A 27296-nucleotide genomic window follows, 5' to 3' on the forward strand; every position below is an offset into this window, starting at 1 on the left:
AGCTCGGCCTTAGTTTTGAGTGATTTAGAATTCCTCAGTTTAGAATTATTTAGGGGGTTCTTTGTTTTCTTAGAGTTCTTAGTCTCTGTTTTGCTTTTGTTTTTTCCTGCTCTGTTTCAGGGTTCTAGATTTTGCCTTAGTTTTCTAGCTTTGCTTTGCTTTTTCATTATAGCTTTAGTTCTCTGTTTTTTACATTAGTGTACTTGCTCATGTCCTAGTTTTCTTGTTTTGCCTTAATTTCTAGTTTAGCTTTAGTCTCATAATTCTGCTTTAGTATTTTGTTTTGACTTAATAGTTTTTTTGCTGTAGTTTTTCTCTTGTGGTGTTATCCCTGACCTAGTTTTCTAGTCTTGCCTTTATTTTCTAGTTCTTGGTTTGATTCTTTATTTTTGTCCCAGCGCTCCTTAGGTTCCAATACTCCTTAGGTCCTAGCGATCGTTTAGACTTCTGACCCCTGATTCTGAGCTGTTTCATGCTCCTTAGCTTTGGCTACTTCGAGCTTCCTTAGTTTGTTTTTGGCCTCCTTGTTCCTCTGTCTTCTAGTATTTAGACCTCTTGGTTCCCCGGCGTGTTAGAACGCCTTTGTATCCTGGTTTTTAGATTTCTGAGCTCCCCTGGTGGGTTAGGACACCCTCTGTTCTCGGTTTCCCGGCGTGTTAGGACGCCCTCTGTTCTCGGTTCCCCGGCGTGTTAGGACGCCCTCTGTTCTCGGTTCCCCGGCGTGTTAGGACGCCCTCTGTTCTCGGTTCCCGGCGTGTTAGGACGCCCTCTGTTCTCGGTTCCCCGGCGTGTTAGGACGCCCTCTGTTCTCGGTTCCCCGGTGTGTAAGTATGCCCTCCGTTCTTGTTCCTTGGCGTTTTTGATGTTCCTGCTTCCCTTGTGCCCCGGCGTTTCCCTCATGCCCCGGCGTTCTCTTCCCCAAGTCCCGGCGTTTACCTCACGCCCCGGTGGGTTTCCCTTTGGCGCTGTGGTGCGCCCGTTCCTTCCCTTTGGCGCTGTGGTGTGCCCGTTCCTTCCCTTTGGCCCTGTGGTGCGCCCGTTCCTTCCCCTTGGCGTTGAGTACGCCCGTTCCTTCCCCTTGGCATTGAGTACGCCCGTTCCTTCCCCTTGGCGTTGAGTACGCCCGTTCCTTCCCCTTGGCGTTGAGTACGCCCATTCCTTCCCCTTGGCGCTGTCGTGCGCCCGTTCCTTCCCTTTGGCGCTGTCGTGCGCCCGTTCCTTCCCTTTTGCGCTGTTGTGCGCCCGTTCCTTCCCTGTGGCGCTGTCGTGCGCCCGTTCCTTCCCTTTGGCATTAAGTACGCCCGTTCCTTCCCCTTGGCGTTGAGTACGCCCATTCCTTCCCTTTGGTGCTGTCGTGTGCCCGTTCCTTCCCTGTGGCGCTGTCGTGCACCCGTTCCTTCCCTTTGGCGCTGTGGTGTGCCCGTTCCTTCCCTTTGGCCCTGTGGTGCGCCCGTTCCTTCCCTTTGGCGTTGTCGTACGCCCGTGCTTCCCTCTGGCGTCGTCGTACGCCTGTTCATCCTTCTGGCGTTGTTGTGCGCCTGCTCTTGCCCCTTGGCGCTGTGGTGCGCCCGTTGTTCCCCCTGGCGCTGTGGTGCGCCCGTTCCTTCCCTTTGGCGCCGTGGTGTGCCCGTTCCTTCCCTTTGGCGCTGTGGTGCGCCCTTTCCTTCCCTTTGGCGTTAAGTACGCCCGTTCCTTCCCTCTGGCGTTTCTGTACGCCTATTCCTTCCCTCTAGCATTTGTACGTCTAGTCTTGCCCGTTAGCCTGGTGGCGATGCTCGCCTATCAGCGTCTGTTAGACGCTTTTATTTTGCCTACCAGGGGTTGTTAGAAACCCCTTTAGTCTGCTTTTGTTTTTTACTTGGTCTTGGATCGCCCTGAGTGGGTAGTTTTTTGTTTGATTTTTAGCCCGCCATCCATACCACCTTCCACCCACCCTGGTCCGATCAGTTTTACACTAGTATGCCCTATCCTCAACCTGTTTATCCATATTTCCTCTCTTCTATTCATTATACTATTATATCCTATGATAATATCTTTTTGTATTTTATATAAATGTCTTCCTTTTTCTTCTAAATTCCATCTCTCCTGCCATATATTATTTATTTTATCTTTAATAATTACTTTTATTTCTGTTCTACTTAGTGGGACATCATATAATATGTCTTGCCTTAACTGCTTCTTTAGCTAACTTATCTACTTTTTCATTACCTAAAATTCCTTTATGTGCTGGAACCCATGTGAATTGAATACTTATTTTTTGTTGCTGTATACCATATATTAAATAATTGACTTCATCTAAAAGATCTTGACGGCTTTCAGATTTTCCACTTTTAAAACTAGTCAGGCCAGACAATGAATCTGAACAGATAATTACATTTCTAGGCTTCACCTCCAGCACCCATTGTAATGCCAAAATAATTGCCAAAATCTCTGCTGAAAAAATTGATAAATTATTTTCTTTCGGAATATATACTGCTACTCCTGTTTTACCATTTTCCTCTTTTGATGCATCTGTATATATTTGTGTCATATTTTCATACCTTATATCTAAATACTGCTGAATAATTTGGTACAAACCTCCACATGACTGTTCTATTTTTTTGGTTTCCAAATTTACTGTTGGCATTTCAAATAACCATGGAGAAAATTTAGATGTAATTACAGGTTTACAGTATGCTATATTATTTATCCCAGAATACTCTGCATAATTATTTCCTTCCCATCCAAAACTCCTTACGTTATGGCCATATTCCCAACATTCTCTGAATATCTGTTTAGTAGGGTGATTTTCTTCATACCCTTGTAAATTTAACCAGTAATTTATTGACAGTTTTATTCTCCTTAAGTCCAGTGGCATTTCTCCAGTAATCACCTGAAGAGCAGGAATTGAAGATGTTCTAAAAGCACCACAACATATTCTAAGTGCTTTAGTTTGGATTCTATCTAAATCTAGTAACAAAGAATTTGCAGCTGACTTATAAACAATACATCCATAATCCAACACAGATCGAATTAAAACATCATATATACTTTTCAAAGATGTGCTAGTTGCCCCCAATCATTCCCTGACAAACATTTCAAAATATTAATACCTTTTTTACATTTATCAATAATCTTCTGTATATGTATCTTAAATGAAAGTTTTTTTTATCAAACCATACGCCGAGGTACCTTACGATATTTACCTGTTTCAATTTATGCCCATATAATGTTAGATCTACTGTTGGATTAACCCTTTTCCTTGAAAAACATATTACTTGTGTCTTGTCAACAGACAAATAAAACCCCCAATCATGTAATCATCTTTCAACCGTTTTAATAGCTGATTGCATTCTATTTTTCAAATGACTAATATTTCCTCCTCTCACCCATAATGCCCCGTCATCTGCATATAATGCTTTACTAATTCTAAAATCTATATGATCAAAAATATCATTAATCATTATATTAAAAAGCAATGGACTACATATACTACCTTGTGGAGTTCCATTTTGTATAGCGGCGGAGAACTAAAGACTGAGGCAGAACTATATAGTGGAGTGCACAGGTGAAATGGAGTGAAAACTAATTACAGGAAAACAACTGGAACTAATCAGAGGCAGGGAAGTGAGTGACAGAAACTGAACTGAAAGCTTGCAGAACCCTGACAGATACTATAAAACAAAGCACAAAGTCAAACCACAACAAAACTCAAACTATTCCATAATCAAAAACTAAGACAGCACCTAAAATCATGACACTCATGTGTTAGCTTCCCATGTCAAAAACTAGATTTAGGTGTGGCAATTTACATTTGTTTAAAGTTTGTTTTATCATATCAGTTTACTTAAAAGACAAAGGGTTGTCATGGTTGAATTATCTTGCCAGAAAAATGCACACATTTTTCACAAATTCAATTTATATCAATGTTTTTATTTTACTTTAGTTTACCAAAAAGGAAAATACTTAGATAAAAAGTTAAATCAAAGCATACTTTCATACTTTCTGTGGAGCAGAAACATTCTTTCTACTAGAAAAGGAGTAGATCTGCTCACTAATCTTTGAACAATGCTAGTTCAGTTTATCAGGCTGCTCCACGCAGAGTTGACCTTGTGATGACCTCTTCTTTGCGACAGATTATGGTTGCAATGCCAAAGCACAATGAACCAGCTTTTTATGATTCTGTTAAATGTTATGTCAAGTGGTGCTGAACGTGTTGTGTCATCCATGCCTGAAATCTCAGGTGATTTGGACAGCCAAGTGACAAACAATTGCACCATTATCCTTTAGAAACACACATTTTATTTAAACTATTATTTTCATTCTTGTTATTGTAAAATAAATAAGTGAATGCAACATTTTAATACAAAACAGGCTTATGCTTAAATTGAAATAAAGGTAAAAAACAGTCAGTACAAAAACCTCTTTGCATAGGAGTAAACCAAAAAAGTGCTAAAAACATAAAAAGTCCCACATAATTATGTAACCCACTAACATTCAAGGTGTGTCACAAACAGGAAAAGCAGAAAACCTAAAAAAGCTACCAAAAATATAATCTAAAGTGGCTTAGACAGGTCTTCGCCTGTAACTCAACATGTGCAAACCTACAGAGCAAACAGCAGTTGGACATGAGCTGGACAAATAGCACAGCATGGGTGAAAACTCAGATTTGAAACTTTTCCAGAGCTAGAAGGAGCAGGAGCATTTGGAGCCTCAGACATCACACACATGAAGCTGAAAATCCGCACCACTAAGTCTTTAAACCTAGAAATACTGAATGCAGAAAGGTGGAAACAATAAAGTAAAAAAATCAGTACGGTGTCCCAGGACATCTTCTGGTGTAATAATGACGAAAAGTCTAAGAGAAAATGAGAGCTCCATGATTACTGGTCTGGAAGCAGTTCAGTGGTATGCTTGGTCCTGATGTCTTAGTTGCCAATGGGTTTGTAGCCCACTAGACCTGCTGACTCAAAGGTTCTCCAGGGTTATTATCTGACTGCAATGGTCCTTACTTTACCAGAGAAGTTGACATCAAATCTTTCAATTTTAAAGTGTCCTAAAGATTTAGAAGCTAGTAAAAATCAACTTTATGCATCTCTTCAGATGGAACTTCTTAAGACTGAAAGAGGCCAGCTGGTTGAATTCTGCATGCTTAGTCTCCTGTGTGATGATGAAGTTTTGCTTTTCCATGGAAATGATGAAAGAGGTTTTTTTCTGTAAGCTTCTCTTTTTGGGCTGTTGGGTGCTCCCAGGTTCTCCAAGAATCTCTTCCGAAACACAGCTTCGAACTAAAAGACAGTTCAATGTTGGAAGATGATTGAAAAACATAAAAATAAAGAAAAAAATAGAATAAATAATAAAAAAGTTTAGTAAATCAGTCATACCATGTCTAGCACGGGAGTGGTCGTGTGTGTTGCTTTGGTTGAAGTTGTGGTTGTGGAAGTTGTAATTAGCTTCTTGGCTTTTGGTTTGGCACAATACATCTCCAGATGGTAAAGTTCACAGCCAGAGGATTTGCAGCACTGGTCTACTATCCCCTTCCCCCTGGGCCGAGGACCATAACCGGACCAGGAACCTTTACCTGAAGGGAGAGATGTACCACATGTAAGCTCACATAGAAACAACATGTTGATGTAGATTCACTCCTCTCAGCTTCCCAACAAGGTCTAGAAGTTGCATAACTTCCACAGAGGTGGACAGTGTTGGATGCTCGTCACTTCCTGTTTGTGGTAAGGCGTATTGTGTCACTTCCTGTTTTCATGGTGTAAACTACGGTGAATGATACTTGTAATAAATGTAGTGTTTTTGTAGCTTTGGAGGCGAGGGTGTTAGAATTGGAGACCCGGCTCCGTGCTATGGAAAAACCAGCTGATTTGCTAGCGCGGAGCCACATAGAGTTACTTTATGTAGTGGTCCTTCAGAAGCACCCCAGCAGCCGGGTAACCAGGCTGGCTGGGTGACAGTTCGTAGGAAGCATAGCTCTAGATTCCAGCCCCCAGGTCACCACCAACCCGTCAGCGTTTCTAACAAATTTTCCCCACTCAATGACACAGCCGCTGAGAAGCTGACCCTAATTATTGGGAGCTCTATAGTCAGAAACGTGGCACTATAGACCCCAGGGACCATAGTTAAATGCCTGCCAGGAGCCTGAACGGGCGACATAGAATCTTACCTGAAACTGCTTGCTAAGGCTAAGTGTAAATACCGCAAAATTGTTATTCACGCTGGCGGTAATGACACCCGGTCACGCCGATTAGAGGTCACCAAAGTTGGTGTTGCTTCGGTGTGTGAGTTTGCTAAAACAATGTCGGACTTTGTAATTTTCTCTGGTCCCCTGCCTGATCTGACCAGTGATGACATGTTTAGCCGAATGTCATCATTCAACCGCTGGTTGTCCAGGTGGTGTCCAGAAAACGACGTGGGCTACATTGATAACTGGCAAACTTTCTGGGGAAAACCTGGTCTGATCAGGGGAGACGGCATTCACCCCACTTTGGATGGTGCAGCTCTTCTTTCTAGGAATCTCGCCGAATTTATTAGTTCTCCTAAATGCTGACAACCCAGGGCCCAGACCAGGAAGCAGAGCCATAGTTTAACACACCTCTCTGCAGATTCTGTACTGTTACCCACCCATTACCCTATTGAGAAGGTGTCTTTCCCACGGCCAAAACTTAACAGATCACAAACTGATCTAAAAGGAACAAATCATAACAATCTAATAAAAATCAATATGGCTGACCTTGAAGCAAAAAATAAAACAGTTAAATGTGGTCTATTAAAAATAAGGTCTCCCCCGAGGAAATCCCCCAGCCACCGCAATGCCGCGGTGGCTGGGGGATTTCCTCGGGGTCGTCTCTGCTCCTTCCTTGGGGGGGGGGGGGTTGCAGATATCCTGTGTCGGCCCCTCCTGGGCGACCTGCTTTAGGGACCCCTTTGGGAGTCCGGGGTTACGGGTCCCCTGACGCCTGCCTCTGTGCTCGGGGAAGGTGGGTCTTCGGTTCTCCACAATCACTATCAAGCTATTTCTGGATAATCTTCACCTAAACTAGTGCACTTTCACATCTCCCACAGGTGCTGGGTCCCAGGTATTAAGTGTTCACTTATATACAGTAATCTTATAATTTATTTATTTATTTATTTATGTTCTTTCACTTTCTTTTTTCAAATATCACATTACACATGTCAGCTTACATAATAATATATATGATTTAGCAATGGCATCTAGGTGTTATTTGAGTGTATCTGTTGCTTTATGTCTGTTGGTTGTGCTGTTCTTTTTGTGTCTCTTTCCAGGTGATGGAGCAGACAAAGAAGGTTTTATCATTCTCTCCCTGTTATATCCTCTTTCTTTCACCTCTACTCTTTTTTTTCTTTTCTTTCACTTTTTGTTCTTCCTTTACTCTCCCATTGTCATGTCCATATAATTTGAAATTCTCCTTGCAGGAATCATAATAAAGCTATTTACAAGCATAAATCAAGTGGAGCACTATGGCGAAAGCCGTTTGCTCCACTTGTAAAAGCAAAATCTGTCGAGCTCTATCTGGCATTGAGACATCAATTCCTATTGCCATATTGCAAGACAGGACACTGGGGAAAAAAAAATAAAAAATAAGGTCTCTCCCTCCAAAGACTTTGTTAGTTAATGAATTGATTTCTGATAAACAGATTTATTTATTTTGTCTCACAGAAACCTGACTACAAGAGGACTACGTTAGTATAAATGAGTCAACTCCCTCCAATTATTCAAATTTCCACATTCCCAGATCTGTGGGAAGAGGAGGAGGAGAGGAAACCATCTTTCAGTCTGATTTATTAATTAGTCCCAGGCCAATTAATAACTACAGTTTTTTTGAACATTTAACCCTCAGTTTCCCTCATCCAAATTGCAAAGCAATAAAACCTCTTCTGTTTGTTGTTTTGTATCGTCCACTGGGCCCTTACTCTCAGTTTTTGGATCAGTTGTCAGACTTCTTATCTGATTTGGTGATAAACACTGACAAGGTTATTATAGTGGGGGGTTTCAACATTCATGTTGACACAGAATGTGATAACCTTAGCGTAGCCTTTAAAACTATCCTAGATTCAATTGGTTTTGCTCAATATGTGCATAAACCGATGCACTCTTGGCTCCATACTTAAGACCTTGTGCTGACAATTGGCATTGATTGTGAAGAATTTACAGTATTTCCTCACAACCCTGTCCTATCTGATCATTTTAATAACATTTGAGTTTAATCTAACTGAGTTCTCCACCCCCAATAGAGGGTTCCATTATAGTAGATCTTTATCGGACAATGCTGCATCAAACTTTAAAGAGTCTGTCCCCCTCTTAATATCGTCAATATTGCAAAAATACCCTGCAGATAGCAGCAATGTTGTTTCTTCCCATTCACAAATAGATGTCTTTGTTAACGGTGTGACTTCGTCATTGCGTTCTGCATTAGACAATGTAGCTCCCTTGTAAAAGAAGGAGATTACTCACAGAAAGCTGGCTCCCTGGTTTAATTCACAGCTGCGTTCCTTGAAGCACAATGTTAGGAAATTGGAGAGAAAATGGCGCTCTACACACCAAGAGGAATCCTACCTAATCTGGAGGGACAGTCAATTGTTGTATAATTAGACCCTTCACAAAGTTAGAGCAGCATATTTTCATCATTAATTGAGGAGAACAAAAATAATCCTAGATTTCTCTTTAGTACAGTTGCCAAACTTACACAGAGTCATAGCTCCGTTGATCCATCCATTCCCTTAGCTCTTAGCAGTAATGATTTTATGGGATTCTTCATAAATAAAATTGATTCCATTAAAAATAAAATAATTGGCATCCTCCCAAACTTGATTACCTCGTCCTCAGTAAGGGAGGCAGCGTTGGAGGAATCTTTAGAACCTTCGCAGTGTCTGAACTGTTTAGAAGCAGTAGAGCTTTCTGAGCTATCTAAAATTTTAGCTTCATCTAAACCTTCTACCTGTATGTTAGACCCGATCCTAACCAAGTTGTTTAAAGAGATATTCCCTCTGATCAGTGGCCCTATCATAGACATGATTAATCTATCCTTGGTAAATGGATATGTACCACAGGCTTTTAAAGTAGCTGTTAACCTTTACTTAAGAAACCATCTCTTGATCAAGATGAGTTAGTAAATTACAGACCTATAACTAATCTTTTCTTATCTAAAATTCTTGAGAAAGTAGTTGCTAATCAACTTTGTGAACATCTACAATGAGATGTTGCCTACATGAGGAGTTTCAGTCAGGCTTCAGAGCTCATCACAGCACTGAAACAGCTCTGGTGAAGGTCACCAATGATATTCTCATGGCCTCAGATAATGGACTTGTGTCTATACTTGTCCTGTTAGATCTCAGTGCTGCATTTAACACAGTTGATCAGACTATTCTCCCACAAAGACTTGAGCATACTGTAGGGATTAAGGGGAAAGCATTAGGCTGGTTTAAATCTTATCTGTCGGACAGATTCCAGTTTGTTCATGTTAATAATAAATCTTCCTCAAACTCCAGGGTCACCTGTGGAGTACCACAGGGTTCAGTCCTTGGACCAATTCTCTTTACTATATATATATGCTTCTGATCGGCAAAATTATCAGACAGCATGGGATTAATTTCCACTGTTATGCTGATTACACTCAGCTATATTTATCCATAAATCCTGACGAATCCAATCAGTTACTTCGACTGCAGACATGTCTTGATGACATCAAAAGCTGAATGACTTTAAATTTCCTGCACTTAAATTCTGACAAGACAGAAGTTGTAATCTTTGGACCAGAGTCCTCAAAAAATAAACTTCCTAATCAATCCCTTAATCTGGATGGCATTAATTTGGCCTCTGGTAATAAAGTAAAAAACCTTGGTGTTATTTTCGACCAAGACATGTCATTTAAATCCCATATTAAACAGGTTTCCAGAGTTTCCTTTTTTCACCTCAGGAATATCGCCAAAATTAGAAACATTCTGTCCAGGGGTGATGCTGAAAAACTAGTCGATGCATTTGTTACCTCAAGGCTGGACTATTGTAATTCTTTACGATCAGGAAGTCCACAAAATGCAGTTCAAAGTCTTCAACTGATCCAAAATGCTCCAGCAAGAGTTCTGATGAAAATACAACAAGAAGGATCATATTTCTTCAATTTTAGATTCCCTTCATTGCCTTCCTGTTAAATCAAGAATAGAATTTAGAATTCTTCGTTTAACATATAAAGCCCTTAATAATCAAGCTCCATCATATATCAGAGCTCTGATTACCCCGTATGTTCCTAACAGAGCACTTCGCTCTCAGGCTGCAGGTCTGCTGGTGGTTCCTAGAGTCTCTAAAAGTAGAATGGGAGGCAGATCCTTTAGCTATCAGGCTCCTCTCCTGTGGAACCAACTCCCAGTTTTGGTCCATGAGGCAGACACCCTTTCTACTTTTAAGACTAGGCTTTCCTTTTTGACAAAGCTTATAGGTCGATTGGTTTAGGTTACCCTGAGCTATCTCTATAGTTATGCTGCTATAGGCTTAGGCTACTGGAGGACATCATGGTACGGTGGCCGACAGGTGCAAACGCCCTGCAACTTCAGAAAACACGTGCAAATAGGCAAAAGACGAGCAAATTAAGAAACCAACTTCATCAATTTGACAACACCTTTGCGGCATTCAGCAAACGCGCTGCATATACATAAACGCAATTAAAAAAGAAAACCAACTTCATCAATTTGACAACACCTATGGTGTTATGCCATGATAGTGATCTCAGATTGGATCCTGAACAATAAGGAAGAGGTGACAAAAAGAATTCTGTCCTGCTGCAGACATGACCGGAAGGACGGCCTCTATTCTTCTCTCTCTCCTACTGAGGGCCCTTCTTCTCGGCAGGAGGTCAGCTGTGACCACCTCCTTACAGACAAAAGCCACAGCCCCTCTCTTTCGCCTCTCTCCGTCTCTCTGCTCTCGACTTCTCCACATGCTCCTCAAGAGATGACCAGCTCCCAAGGAGGGGGGCTCCTTTCTTCGCAGCCATGTGACAGAGGGCCCTGCAGGAGCCATACACAGGCCTGAAAGAAGGCCTGGACCATGAGGCCTGGTCAGGCCTCACCGACACACCAGCCAGCAGCTGAGGGAGATTCCCGGAGCAGCCACGCTTGATCCAGGGTCTGCTAGACCCGGCTGCCTGCTTCAGCAGAGGACCTGACTGAATCCGGACGAACATGTCCGGCCAAATACAGAGCTAAGTTGCTGTCTTAACCCACAATCAGATGCAGGAGCAAAGATCCCTGCATGTGAAACAACTCTGTGTATTTGTCCTCAGCCTGTACAGGGAAGTGAACACCCAGGGAGCTGAAGGCTGAATTCTAAAGGAAAACCCCTGCTCATCGGACTGCATCCCGGTCAAAGAACGTGGCCTCCAAGCTATCCAGACCACGCCGTTAGCCACATGTTGCTGCAAGGCTAACGCTAGCCTGCCAAGAAGAAACCAACAACTTCCTCCTTCAATGCCCCTTCCGTGAATGGCCAAACTGAACAGAACTGATAAGGACAGGTTTGGGCAGCGGGCTGAGGGTGAAGTAAAAAGGTTTATTGGGAAACGATTTGTAAACCGTTGTACACCTGGCGTGTTGAACAAAAGGCTAACAATATAGCATTGCTAGCATTTGATACCATGTCACTGTTGAGTGCGTTTTAAGGTTTTACCAGAAAGGTTACCTCCACAAGGGTTTCATACATTGATGGGACATTAATGTTTATGTTATCCAGCCACTCAATATGACTAAAATTAAAGCAAAAGCTTTCATTTGTTAACGCCGAGCGTCCGCTAGCTAACAGGATATTAGCCTTGCTAACATCCGGTCTCGGACATTTCAAAAGTAGCTGGTTTTAAAGCATAAAGCATAACTGTTCTGCGCCGCCATCCTCCGATGGTGTTATGAGCCTTATTCCCGAGTCAATATGGTATATTAATGCCGGTTTTCAAGACAATTTTGATAACTATATTTTAACCAGGTTAGCGACGATCGCTGTAGCGACCCCTAGCGGCTGGAGGTAAAATCGCATAAACAAAGGCAAGCGATTCTGAATTAAATGATTTTACCGGACAAACAGTCCTCAGAATATTATTTCAACAAATAATGTTTTGTTTGACTTGGGCTTTGCATTGTGAATGGATTGAAAGACATGGCAGATGTTTTTAACTCCATTCCATGTTTTTGTTAATCAGATCTGCAGTGAACCAGGATTCACTGAAGTATTCTGATTATGATCAACCACTTTTGATTGTCTTTTGTTTGTTTTGCATGTAAATAGTTCCTTAGCTTAGCTTCTTTTTATCTTCATTTTGCTTGGTAGTTTAGTTAAGTTTCACTAGCCTAGTAGAGAGGATTTATTAATCGAAATATTGTGTTAATTCAGGTAAACAGCATTACATAGTGATGTTCTCTGGATGTTCATTTTATTTCTGTTATTAAATTCTTGAACTTGAAAAGAAGTGTCACTCCTTTATTCTATGTGTGTGCAGGTTTTGCTGTTAAAAGATCGCTAGTGCTCGAGTTCATCCCTTTCAACCGTTGTCTTGATATCAGTTTAAGAGCGGATCATTTCCAGACAATACTTAACAGACAGAGGGTTATTTATGAAACATTAAATAACTTTAACAGTGTATAATTGCACAACAGCGGCATTCAGCAAATGCGCTGCATATCTATAAACACGATTCAAAAAGAAAACCAACTTCATCAACTTGACAACACCTGTGCGGCGTTCAGCAAACGCGCTGCATAAATAATCCACAACGGAAGTGCTCCAGGCCTCTAGGGGGAACACTAAGTGGAACAGCTGATTTTAGACCCCACTGAACTTGTGCGTTCTTCAGACTGACCGCTTGCCCAGAATGCACCGCGGCCGCAGCTTGATTCGAGACAGCGCAAACAGAGCTCACAGCGGTAAGTTAAAAATTCCCTTTTCTGTTGCTGTTGTTATTTAAAGTACGTTTTAAGATCGTTTGAGGCGAGAACATTATACTTTTAAGCTTCCCTATGTGGCCCGTTTACAGAGTTAGTGCATAATTTTTATAAAACGTCCGACGTTGAGCGGAACAGTGACCCGCAGACCTCCGAGGGCAACCCACAGCCAGGGCTGATGTTAGTCTGTTTTTAATACACTTCTGTCGGCCAAGTAGTGTGCGTAGTACCGCTGGTTATGATTTATTTGTTTTGTATTTATCTGACTGACGCGTGTTGCTTTATTAACTCAATACTTGTTGGAATAAATTGTAAATGTATCCCAAGGACGACAGCAGCATATAAAATTAATAAATAAATAAAATCTACAAATGTTTTTCCTATCTGAGTTTCTTCTGAGTAAGGACACGAATAATTGAGAGGAGAAAGAGGGAAATAAAACAATAGTAATAATAGTATATGAAAATAACAGACATTTATTTTATACAAATGTTTTATCTTTGGAACAGAATGAAGGTGTAATATATTCAACAAATTAACAGTTACTAACATGGTTTAAAACAAAGAAATAACTCATTAAGATCTTAGACAACGCCTATAAACTTACAATTAAAAATAGTGGGAATGGAAATTAATTTACTGATTATTTAATGTATTTTTACAGGTAGTGAAAAAAATGAAATGAAGCAGCATGCATACATGCCTCCAACTGATCTACGTTAGGTCAGGTGTAGTTATGTCAACTTAAACATGCAGCCAGCTGGAGCCGCTCCCTGTCTTCAGCCGCCGGATGGTCATCCTCTTCTGGGTCGACCTCCTCATCCTACAAGTCAAGCTGGTCCCCTGCCTCTATACAAATACTGTGGAGGATGCAGCAAGCGGCGATTACTTTTGGGGAAAACGTCAGGCGGACCTCCAGCGCCCTTAAGAAGATGGAACGCCACCGTGTCTTCAGATCACCAAAGGCGCGCTCAACGATTTTCTCACCTTGGTGTGGTGTCTGTTGTTACGTGCCTCCCCTTGACCTGTACCAAATATAAAATTAACTTGTAATTTAGGTAATATGCTGATATGTCTTAATCTTCTGTCCAATTAATATAATCTATGTATCAATTGTGTGTCATTGTTGGCTCTATTTAAGGACAAGAAGGTAAGAGATCTTACTGGCAAGCTGTTTCCCTATAGGATGCACCGCAGGCCAGCCAGCAGAGGGTCACCAGCACCTCTATCTCCTGTGGCCATCCATGGGCCTTCATGGATGGGCAGCAGCTGAAGGAGGAGGACGATGGTGGCCCTGTTTAGCTAGAAGGCTGGTTTCAGGTCCCCTTCATTGAAAAATATTTGGAGGATTGGCACAGAGGTGTTTATCCTCACATATTTTGTTTGTGTTTCTTCCTGTAAATAAAAAATGCCAAATGTTACCATAATTGTTTTTTTCAGTTGTCACCTTTTCACAGCATAAAACTATACCTGCTTAACATGCAGATTATTATAGTTCTCAAGAAAGAAAAGGTAAAATGTATAGTAAATGTAGCAAATGGCTTCTCTTCTCTGGGATTTTTACCATTTCACTGAAAAAATGGGCTGAACTAACTGCACATAATTTATAGATTAATCACTGTAAAGGTGGGCAGACAAAAAAAATATGTTTTTTTTTCCCTTTCTTAATGATCAATGCTGTGAAGGTCAGTAGGTGCAATAAAGTAGCTTAACTCTACTGTCATACTGCTTCTAATGTTAAAATTGAGTCTTCATTTTAATTATTTATAGAAAAACAGTCACAATTTCTACCTGATCACAATTTTAATACCATCCTCAATGTTTTTTAAAGATAAAAGTAGGAAATAGGCTGTCAATCTTAAAATGTCTACCAGTTGGCAATAGATGGGTGAGCAAAGCCTGCCTTCTGAGCCTCTGCCGCATCAATCTTCTCCTTGCTCGGATTTGCCTCCTTAATTGCGCCACCTCCTCTTCAGCCTGCTGGTAAAGCTGACCAATGACCGAAGCAACAGCAATATTGCTCGTATAGCTAATTTTGTTTCTACAAAGTGCTGATTTAAAAAAAAAAAAAATTAAATCGCCTCTACAACTACAACAATTACAACTCCAAACAAATAAATTCCCGCTATTGCTGGTTTTATACCCACAGTTCTGCAATTTTAGATATTTTTTAGACTTTTTAGAAATTAATAAAAAAAAAACGTTTTCAATAAGATATGATGGTGTAGTGTATAAATAGTTTTGAATGTTAAAGAAATGCTCAAGAGCTGTGGGTGTGATGACGTCACGAGTACACGAGTATACTTCTGTTCCAATACACAATACGTGCTGCGTGCTTGCGTTCTCGTCAAGTCTGATCTTCCTGTGTTCTTGCCCAGACCGGGCTTGACGAGAACCCGAGTACGGACTCGCGCTCTCGTGAATTAAGAAACGGACAAGGTTAGTATTCATTTTAACACTTAGTGCTCCCCCTAAAGGCCTGGAGCACTTCCGTTGTGGATTATTTATGCAGCGCGTTTTGTATTTGGTTGTGTTGTGTGATTATGCAGCGCGTTTGCTGAATGCCGCACAGGTGTTGTCAAATTGATGAAGTTTGTTTTCTTTTTGAATCGCGTTTATGTATATGCAGCGTTTGCTGAATGCCGCACAGGTGTTGTCAAATTGATGAAGTTGGTTTTCTTTTTGCATCGCGTTTATGTGTATGCAGCGCGTTTGCTGAATGCAGCGCGTTTGCTGAATGCCGCACAGGTGTTGTCAAATTGATGAAGTTGGTTTTCTTTTTGCATCGCGTTTATGTATATGCAGCGCGTTTGCTGAATGCCGCACAGGTGTTGTCAAATTGATGAAGTTGGTTTCTTAATTTGCTCGTCTTTTGCCTATTTGCACGTGTTTTCTGAAGTTGCAGGGCGTTTGCACCTGTCGGCCACCATATCATGGTCTATTTTTCTCACTCTGCTGAGTTCTCCTACTGTTCTCCAATTTGCATTGTTTGTTGTTATTTCAACTTTTAACTTTTTGGTCTCTGTCATTTTTTTCTTCATAGTAGGTACACATGGTCTGGTGTTCTGTTAGCTGTGACATCATCCAGGGAAGACAGATCACCTGCTATTACCATATAACATAAAAGGATTCCTGGATCAATGTGTGATCTTTGCTTTTCGTCTCTCTGCTCTGTCTGAATTGGGGTTATATAAATAAAATTTAATTTAATTAAATTGCCTCCCCAAACCTCAGTTGGTTGAGGCAGATGGCCATTCACAGTGAGCCTGGTTCGGCTGGAGGTTTTCCTGCCTGTTAAAGGGGAGTTTTCCTCTCCACTGCCGCTTCATGCATGCTCAGTATGAGATATTGCTGCAAAGCCATTGACACTGCAGACGACTGTCTACTGTGGCTCTACCAACCTTTCATGAGGAGTGAATGCTACTCAAGACTTGATGCAATCTACTGCGTTTACTTAGATAGTAGAGACTTTTTGACAAATCTGTATGATTTGATTGAATTTGACTTTGTAAAGTGCCTATAGATGACATATGTTGTGAATTGGCGCTATATAAATAAAATTGAATTGTAACCTAACCAGTCATATTTATAATGTGCGGCACCCTCCATTCTGCACATTATGAATCTGACCTTGCTCCCGCTCTGCACATTATGAATCTGAGCTTGCTCTCTTTCCATTCAGGGAAAGGAGGGACATTCAGCTGAACTCTCCGAGATGACTGGGCGAAGGGACACCTAGTGCCTACCAAAGGTTGGTTTTAGACAATCACGGTATCAAGTGAAAATAAAAGCAAACATAAACAAGTTACAAAGGTCAAGGCACTTCTTGCTGTTCTTCTTTCTTTCAAAGATGAAATCCTGGATTCTTATAAAACAGATGGTGATAGTAGCAGCTACATGTGTGTCCTCCTGCACTTACATGTTTATGTTCATAATTGGCTCAGGAACCAGGAAGTAAACACGGGCTACACAATGCACGAAGAAGTTCCAGATTGTACCTCTAATTTTGAAAGAGGAAAAACTTGACTAAGACATTGTTCAGGGAGAGGACTGATTATTTATAAGGAAAGTTACTTCCATCCCGAGTGACAAATGCAAATGTTTTTGCTTAATTGTACAGTACAATTCTTACTTATTGTCAGTGATGGGAATAACGGCGTTGAAATAAACGGCGTTACTAACGCCGTTACGTTTTTCAGTAACGAGTAAACTAACTAATTACTTTGACTGTCACTATAACGCCGTTATCATTGCCGACACCCCGTTACTGCACGTTACTCAAGTCGTACAATTAACTTTTTTTTTCACTTCATGATAGGACTCGTGCGCATGTTGTCATGAGAGAAGGGAGGATGAGATAACCTCTCAGTAGTGATGGGTCCGGCAACACAAGCTCGTAGAGCAAAACCTGTGTCGATGCGCATATCACTATGGGAAAATCACGTGACCGATACAGAAACTGTTTCGAACTGACTGACGCGCCAAACTGTTTCAGTTCCCTCTATACTGCGCGCGTGTGCATTTGCGCAAAGCACCTGGATTCAGCATGCACAGAAAAGCTATACTACGCAGTAAATAAAATCCAAGCTGAACTGTAAACAAAATAATAATAAACCAAATTTTTTTTAACCATTTTGCAACTCTGGTGTGATGGTGTACCACGGCCCGGCTCTGTGAGCGCCAGGTGCTGATCGAAGCGCACCACTGATTGATGGGTTGGGCAGACGCCTTTATGGTTGGGCAGGTTGCGCTGTGCGTCTTTGTTCTGAGCGTCGTTTCAGACAAAACGGCTGATCTACACTGAGTAAAAAGCTGCTACTCTGAGTAGTTCTTCCTCCCTTTGTCATACTCAGCACGTCCGATTTTAGAACAGATGATATTAGTCAGGTAACTAAACACAGCGCCCGATCAACCATTGAACGTGAGCATGAGCATAAAAAAAAAAAATCACTGGAACGCAAATAACGTGATTCACCATGGCAATGACAGGAAATAAGCTTGGAAGTGCGCATGTCCTGCGAGTAGAATTAGAAATCTTTAAAGAAGGCATATGGACAAAATTAAACCATAAGAAACAATGCCATTGCTGCTGAAAACAGCAAGAGAAAATTGTTGAAAAAGTCAATGCATGTGCGATATGAAAGTTATGTGATGGAGAATTAAAGCTGTTTTCACCACATTGAAAGGACATGGCAGCAAAAAATTTGTAAAAAAAATAAATAAAAAAGCCAGTCCACAAGCATCCTCATTCACAACATGTTTACTTAGAGGTTATTACGTTATGATACAGATTCACATTATTTATTGACTGTATCTAAAAAAAATCAAATATATTTTAAATTCAAATGGTAATATAAAATAATAATATGCCACATACAATAACTTACATTGTAAATATTGTGTATACTAGGTCATCAAATCAGTGTCAGTTAACTCTGTCAACTAGGTTGCCTGTAGGGATTTTTAAGGTCCAGCAGGTGTCAGTATTCAGTGACACAGTATCGGCACAGTATCAATACAGTTTGGCAATGTGTCGAAACGCTTCATGACACCTCATCGACCCATCACTACCTCTGAGCAATTATTGGCTGATATAGTAAGATTACGTCTTCAGCTAATCAGAGAAATTGGGTAGGTGTGTGTTTCCGCATTCACAGTGGCGGGTGTTCCATCAGCTCATTTGTGCGTGCGCGAACAGAATAACTTCCGGTAGGAAATATTTTGTTTTTCTTACTTTTTTATTCTTTTGTAGTTTTTCAAGGCGTTGGTTTCTTTTTGTATATCTTTGTATTTGCATCAATATTGCATATTGTAACAATTAAACAACAGAAATACATAAAAAAATACATTGTTTATTTATTTATTTTTATAGCAAAAATGTTTCCCAGTTGTGGTTAGGGAAATAAAAATATATAAATCATTTCTTAAAGTACATAAGAGCCCCAGCTATAAACACATATAGACGTATAGGCGTATAGAAACCTATTTGATTTAGAATATTCTTCAGGTTTTTTTTTAAATAATTTATTTGATTTGCATATGTATGTATTTTGTGCTTAATAAATGTATTTTAATAAGGTATGCTTGGCTTTATGTGTATTCTTTGTTCTATTCTCTGTTCGGTTATTTGTAAAAAATAAACAATGCGGTTGCTATAATGACGAGGTCTTCTCTAGTTTATGATGTGTACACCAGAAGGCGCTACAATCTCAATCGATAATTTTACTTTCTAATAAAACAAATGTTTAGTGCAAGATTATATGTATAACAACATTCACCATATAATTAAGGATGAAAATATTTTTTTCCAGTCCTGTTAGAACAAATAATAAAACTAATAGAGTACATTCATCAGCAAACCTCTGTCCAGGAGGTACTTGTCTTTATTGTTGTGCACTGTCGTGCACATTTAGCTTATGAAACAAGGTCTGAGAAGGTGGGGGCCGGGGGGGGGGGGGGGAACGAAAAAGTAACGCAATTGTTACTTTTACTGGTAACTACTTACTTTTATAGTGGAGTAACTCAGTTACTAACTCAGTTACTTTTTGGGAGAAGTAACTAGTAACTAGAACTAATTACTTTTTCAAAGTAACGTGCTCAACACTGCTTATTGTTCCTTTAAGGAAGCGAAGGGGCTCAGAAGCCATGCGGAGGTTGTCGCTTTCTTTCTGTACAGGTAAATTAAGTGTTTGTTAATGCTAACCAAGGACCCGGCAACCAGCTGGCACAGTAAAGATGTGAACGAGAGCAGGCTAGGGTGTGCCACATACTGGCCGGGAGGAGTTAGATTTGTAGCCGTCTCCTTTAACAATAAATAATAGGATTACACAGGGTTCTGTGTTTGGAACAAGTCATGTTGATTTCATATATGCTGCCATTGAGTAAACAAAATTAGACTGGAATGGATAAAGTTATCTTGTTATGCAGATGATACTTATCTATAACAGATGTAAAAAATTAGCAAGCCAAACTAGGGGTTAGCTCAGACTAATAGAGTAAAAACTAGTCCTGAATGACCTTCAATTTTATGCTACTAACTTGCAAACTCAATCAACTTTCACCAGAGTTCAGTTCAGTTCCATTCATTCATCGATTAATTTATTTTCTACAACCATTACATCTTGACTAGATCTTGGGAATAAGGACTGGTGGCTGTCTGCAGTGGTCAATGAGCAGCAGGGTACAGCAGGGACAGGTGGCCCCCCAGTCCATGCAAAGTCCATCATTTGTATTTAGCAGGTTTATTTCCAGGTGTTTCTTGGCCATCAGTGGCTGGGAGTAAATGCTCCCCAGCCTCACCTGCTGGTGGTGGTAAGTCTGGAAGCTGGTTATCCACTGACAGGTGAGGGCAGAACTGTAAGACCAGAAGTGTGCACTAAGCGCAAATGCTTTCCGTTTGTATGGCATTAGGGAAGTACTGGCACTTTCTTTCCCTTACAGCAATGAATAAACCTGATTTTATACAGAAATCTCTGTAGAATTTTGGTAGAACTTGACACTAAACTTATTGTTACGGCATGCAGATTGAATCAGAAGGATTCTTTGCTGTACACTGAGCTGTCAACTTCAAGACCATGAGCAGAATGATATAACGCAACAAAATACAGGGTGGAAATCCTTATTGTTGACTACAAAGGCCTCTTCTTCTGACTGTAAAAGCATCATGGTGCACATTGATACTCTGGTAGAAGCTTTATCCTCCTCCTCCCCCTCTGCACCTTTGCTTTGTTTTTAGTTGGAAAACTGAGCTGCTCTCAGATAACCACTGCTTAAACAACAAGGCTATCACACACTGAAACACAGTGTTCTAAAGTGTCCGCTGCTGTGGTGGTGGATTGCCATCAGTCTGATAGCAGATGCAGAAAGTGGCCTTGGTCACAGCAGGGTGAAAGGTAATCCGGTGAAAGGGCTTCTGGGTAATTTTGAGTGCATCACAGTAGAGATGATAGAGCATTATAAACAATGCAACCTGACATCAACGCAGAAGGCAAATGATTTCCTGTCTCACTGAGAGACAGTGTTCCTAATAGGAAGTGGATGCTGCAGGGTCGTGTTTATGTTGTTGGGCTGACAACTGCCTCCGAGTTACATGAGTGGTTTTATCTGGACATTGTGAAAATTACCAAAACAGTGAATAGTGTTGACTGGAGTGTAAAATAACCTTCTCAGCATTTATTTTATACAGATTTGAATATTATTTTAACTAAACTAAAACTAAAAGTCTGCATTTCAATTGGATCAACACAAAACCTACCGATGGATCTTAAATTTACATCTTTAACTTTTAAGATCCGTTTTCTTTACAAACATTTTCTTTTGTTTCACAGGATGTAAATAAAATGTACTTGTAATTTTCAAGTGATATATCAATTATTTCCAGTCAGAAACTAATTTTTAGAACAATCATTTGACTGGCAATAGTTGTCATCCTCTCTTTGCTCACATATCAGTGTAATTGACTTGCAGAAAAACATGATGCATCAGACAATTAAAACGGAGTCAGCCACTGTGGTCCCACACTGAATATACAGGATACTAACAAATAATTTGAGACAAAATGTCAAATATCTAGTAGAAAAATGTGTCTCTGTCTTAAACTATGTGTTTATCACTGTTTATTTGTGACATTTTAGCATGTTTACACTTAATTGGATGTAATCTGCATGGGATTAAAGTTCTTTGCCCCATGGGTTCTTACAGAAATTGGAATCTCAATCCTCTTCTGACAGAAGAGTCTTCCCCAGTTTTTAAAATTGTTTATTGATTTTTCCCTAACATAAAATTTACTTTTAAAAAAGTATTTTATATATTTTTTATTCATTTTCTTGGCAACCTTCGATTTCACTTACTTTTGTTATGTTGTTTCTGTTAAACCCTCTTGAAAACAAGATGACAAATTTAATGAAAATAATCTTTCTATTGAGTAAATTTGTTTTGTCAAACAGAAACAAGAGACAGATTAATACAGTTCCTTGAATTTTGCACTGGGTCGACTAGTTTTCAGCACATTATTGTGCAGCAAATTTGAGATGTAATTCATCATGTTTGCAGCAGCATAACTGACTGTGACCATACTAAACTGCAAAAAACAAAACCACAAAACCAGAGAGAAACAAGTAGACACAAACAGAAAGACTCACCTAGATAGATTCCACGGTCCCCGCAGACAAATAAGAGGTCACTGAGCAGCTCAGAGCCACAGCGAAGTTGGGCGGCCTCCAATGAGAGGGGCCAACATGCCAGACACATGCTGCTGTAGAACACACAGATCCGAACACACAACACCTAAAAACAGAGAAAAATCATTCAGCTTGTACTGATGCAGTTAAGACTGATTTAACCAGGACCAAGCGAGAGGGAGGTGGAGTGGGTCTGAAAATTCCAGAACTCTAAGGAATAAGAACACTAATTGATGTCATGCTAATTTGTATTAGCCTAAGCTTGTGACTCCCCAAGGACACTCAGATCTTAACAGTTTAATTTTTTGTGGTTTTAGGTCTGGAACCCTGATAGTTTTTCTATTAAATTCGTAATGCTTTACCTACAAGCTTTTATTTCTATAAATAGAAGCACCAATTTATGTGTCCTTAAACTGTTACAGAGACAGGGATTATATTTTTGATTCTACAGCAGAGTAACACAGCAGATACATGGTATCTATAGATTAGAAATGATACAATGACTTCCATTAAACACGTGCCCAAAATTGGCAGCACAGACATTTAATTCTGTTGAAGTGCAAACTAACTGCATCTTCTTATTCTCCCAGGATCCTCAATAGATTATTTCCAAGGACTTGAAACTGTTTTCTGCCCCATGAGTGACCGTATAAATTAGAGCTCGCTGTGTGGAAAGTTTTAAACACTCGTGGGTCTATAAATAATCTTAATTCACTCTCATCATCAATATGTGTAGATGTGTAAAATTTACAAAAGAAAGCACTTTGTGATGTTTTACAGAAAGGAGATCATGGGGTTTAGAGTTATGGATGTAATCTTAAAATTAACTTCCAACTTGCCAGCGGAGTAAAAACCTCTTCAGAAGAAGAACAATGATCAATAACAATGACTTGGAATATCACAGAAGACAGCATCTTTATGAAGTTTCTTATCTCACATCAATAATTTGATATGTAAACAAGGAATGATACTAAGATGTTAATATTTTCTGTTTGGCATTAAAGAAATCAGAAATAACCACAACTTAATTTTCAGCCCAAACTTTCCAAATGGATCAAAATGTTTCTACAGCAGCCAATTTACACTCAATTTCCAAACCAGATAGATTAAATTCATTTCAAAAGTTGGATCAAAGGGTGTTCTGTAAAAAATGCTTTTGTTTTCATTCTTTCTCTTTTTGATTTGATCAAACAAGCTTGAACTGAAGCTCTTGAAAACGTATCATCTTCCCTGTTTTATGCTAGTTTTCTAAATTATGTAATTCCTCCATTTATTGTTCATTTATTGTTGTCTTGTTTTTGTTTTTTCATATCTCATATGACATGTCCTGCAGGTAGGGGTAATTCAATTTCCTATCAGCAGCTGCAGCAAACCAGTGATAATCTCTCAGTGGATCCAAACCGTCTCTCATCGTTGCAATTTTAAAAGTTTAACTTTGCTTGTTCTTCCACCAAATGATTGAGTTAAACATTGATGTTTTTGCAGCAAGGAGAGGTTAACATCATAAGTAGAGAACCTGACTGGTTAAGTAGCTTTGTTGACCCATTTCTCTTTTACAGCAAAAAAGCAGCGGAGCAGAGGCAGCTTACCTTGAGTGTAAGTGTTGTGGTAGTGCGGCAACATGATGGGTGCATCCTGTCTGAGTGGAAGGACCTCGGCAGATCTGCAAACTTATACTGAGGGAGCTGGAAGGGACATCAGCAGCTGCAATGCCCCTCCTTCACTTCTGACGTAGTTTGATGCTCGGATCTCATCCCAAACTACTATCAAATTATTTACTGTGCCATATCACTGTCGTGTAACAAGGCACAAAAAGGATTCATTTTCTCCAGTATCAGAGTGAGAGCACAAAGGAGTCAGTCAGTTCCGTCCGTTTTCTGGTAGAATACCTCTGGTGCTCATAGCCGTCCAGGTTTTGTGTTATACAGACAGATTCCATATCTTACATATCCTGTTTGCTTTCAAGAATTTAAAGAAGAGCTGTTGCTTTTCTTGCACAACAAACATAACATGCCCTCTTTCAAAAAAAACATAAAATTTCTTTTCTTTCTCACCTCCGTTCAAGTTAAGAGAAAGGCTTTTAATTTACCATCTGAAGGATACCCTCAGTGTGAGAACAGCAGCAGCAAATATTCAGGAGGATGACCACCAAACTCATACATGCAGTTCAGTGATTACAACTACAAACAGTATTTTTAAAGTCTATAACAAAAACAATGCATTGTGCAAAAGTCCTGATCCAGATACCAACCCAGCAGTCCTTGCACAAGTGGTCTTGATCAACAGTTATTCAGACTTTTTGAATATCTGTCAAAGTTTTTCATTGGACTTTAGCTACTTTTTACTAATTTTCAGTTCAATACCTGGATTGAAGGATTTTTTAGTCCCCTCAGTCTGATTTTTTAACCATTTAGACATAAACGCAAGTGCTTCAGCTATAAAAACAGGCAAATTAGCAGATAGTCCTATTCCAAACAAGATCTTTAGTCACAGACACTCTGTGTCTTCTTCATAAATCAAAACAAGCTTTAAGTTAGTGCTTATCATTCACCATATTCAACTTGTAAATATGCATGTTATGAAAATTCCAAGTAAAACTGTTTGACAGAGAAAAAAAGGAGTTCAGGTCCAACAGAGCTGTTAGCTGAAAACTTGCCATTTAATCTTTCAACAGAGGGATGGATAATTTCTCAGAACCTGTCAGGTTATTTGCTAGATTTTCTTCCTCATTCCTCATCTACACAGGAGGCTCTGTTCTGATCTTTTGCAAGGGATAGATTAATTGTCATGTTTCTGTTTCCTCTCTTGTCCACTGTCTAGTCCTTTACAAATACACTGCAGTGATTTGTAAAATGGTTGTAAAAAGGACTGGAGATAAAATTAGTGCAAGAAGCAGTTAAAATGCAAAAAGAAATTCGAAGAGCTTGAAAAACTAATGATGAGTACCACTGAAAGATTGCAAAGAAAGTATAAAGGAAATTAGTTCTGTTTGTTAGTATGTAAGAACAACAACCGGAGGAACAAAACTGAGATGTGGACCAGATCTTACACCCATTTTTAACATGAGAATAGCAGCAGCTTTACATAGAGGCTCTGAAGAACCAGACTTCTGTCTGTTCTGTCTCCACATCCTCCGACGTAAGACCTGCCGTCCAACCATTTAGTTATTTAAAGTCATATGACACACTTTGGATCTGCTGAATGAGGCTTTGTGGTGTTTTTTAACAGAAGTGACACTACTCCCCCTGGTGGCTGTAATGTAACAGCAGCGCATTCCCGCTCATAATAAGGAGCAGCACTGCATGATAAAATGTTTTAGACGCAACAATGGTGACAGCTTGTAACAGAAACTTTAATTGGATTTGTTGATAATAAATGTAATTCTTAGTTTGGTTTGGAACACTTTGGCCCTAACCACGTTGCAGCTTTTAGACATAATATAGGTGAAGGAAGCCACTCAGACTTCATCTATTTATATTTAAGCAGCTTTGACTTCCAGATGGAGCTGTGTGTTTGTGGGACTTTGCAGATGATGTGTGACCAAATGCCAAACTGTTACAAAATATAAAAGGTTGAGTTATGAGTAAAAAGCCTTCCTCTGCTCTACTGATCAGAATAATAATAACAATAATAACTAGAACTGCAAGCAGTTATTAACGGGTTCCAAGCCCGGGCACCGCCCCCTTTGAGCATGTTCCTGGACTTCAGCGTTCAATCCCACAGCATCTGGTGGAAAAACTGGAACATCTGGGCTTCAGCACACCCCTTCACCACTTCCTCACCTCCTGAGCACTGTCGGTCCGGGTCTGACAGACCAGCTCTGATGTCATCACCCTCAGCACGGGCTCCCCTCAGGGCTGCATCCGGAGCCCCTTGCTGTTTACTCTGATGACACACGACTGCACCCCCAGGTTCACCCCCAATCACATCACATCAGGTGGTTAGCAGCACCAAGTTCCTGGGGGTGCACATCACGGTCAACCTCACCTGGTCTGTGAACACCACGTCACTGGTAAAGAGGGCACAGAAGCGCTTGTACTTCCTGCAGAGGATGAGGAGAGCCCACCTGTCCCCACACATTCTCACAACCTTCTACAGAAGTACCATAGAGAGCATTCTGACCAGCTGTCTCTCTGTGTGGTGTGGAGGCTGCAGCACCTCCGACTGGTGGTAAATGAGGAGAGTGGTGGGGACAGCAGAAGGGATCATAGGGGCTCCTCTTTCCTCCATTAAGGACATTTCATCCCAGTGCTGCATGTCCCCAGCCCATAGCATCAACAGAGACCCTCAAACCCCCACCATGAACTGTTCCCCTTATATATATATATATATATATATATATATATATATATATATATATATATATATATATATATATATATATATATATAATGAATGTTCTTCATTTACAGTGACCCTTTAAACCATTAATGCTATTACTCCTTTTCATGACAACTCATAATATATTAATTACATGTTTCCTGTAACTTATACCTTTTTATTTTAAGTTCAACCAAGATATTATCTTCTTATCCTTGTAGCTTGTAGTGTTAAATAAGACTAAAATCGTTTCATTTGAATCAAGGTATGCAGATGTTGATAGATATATCTATCTATCAGTGACGTGCGGTAGGGTTCATAGCTGGTGAAGCACTGACATCATCAGTCAGATTTACAAATATATACACTCTACAGAGTAGACTCATTGCAAAGTGCTGAAGGAGACTGGTTGAGCCAAATCAATTAACCAAGAGACATGGAAAAAATATTGATTATTTGTTAAAAAAATAAATAAAACTAAATTATTTGTCATTTGATTGGTAGCAGTTTATGAGTTATGATGGATTTCTACATTTGTAACACATTCAAAAACTAACCAACATTACGCACATTTCATTACAAAAACAAAACATGAATAATTATCGCTGTCTTACCTCTACTTAGAAATGAAGTCCATGCGCAGCTCTTTCTGAACAAAAATATCATAATTTTCCGGTAAAAGTTCTCTTTATCTTCTTCAGTTTTAAAAGTTTCTCAGTCTCAGTGGAGCTCACTGCCAGGGAGGAAAGCCTTCCTTCATCAGTCCTGTTCCAGCTGTATGTTTAGAGTCTTTTTAGTGCTTTACTTGTTTAGCAAAACTCGCTAATAACACATCCATAACTTGCTTTGACTCTACTATTTGGGGATCAG

General features: G+C 40.0%; 1 protein-coding gene across 1 annotated transcript; it reads right to left on the reverse strand.

Moving 5' to 3' along the window:
• Positions 1 to 4179: 4179 nt before the first annotated feature.
• Positions 4180 to 25792, reverse strand: igf3 (insulin-like growth factor 3). The gene is made up of 4 exons (XM_036129965.1): positions 23696 to 25792; positions 22068 to 22212; positions 5364 to 5560; positions 4180 to 5267 (listed from the first exon to the last, which is right to left on the reverse strand). The coding sequence occupies exons 1-4, from the start codon at positions 23738 to 23740 to the stop codon at positions 5079 to 5081; spliced, it is 576 nt and encodes a 191-aa protein (XP_035985858.1). The 5' UTR covers positions 23741 to 25792; the 3' UTR covers positions 4180 to 5078.
• Positions 25793 to 27296: the final 1504 nt, after the last annotated feature.

Source organism: Fundulus heteroclitus, unplaced genomic scaffold (assembly GCF_011125445.2).
Source record: "Fundulus heteroclitus isolate FHET01 unplaced genomic scaffold, MU-UCD_Fhet_4.1 scaffold_260, whole genome shotgun sequence".
NCBI classification, from domain to species: Eukaryota; Metazoa; Chordata; class Actinopteri; order Cyprinodontiformes; family Fundulidae; genus Fundulus; species Fundulus heteroclitus.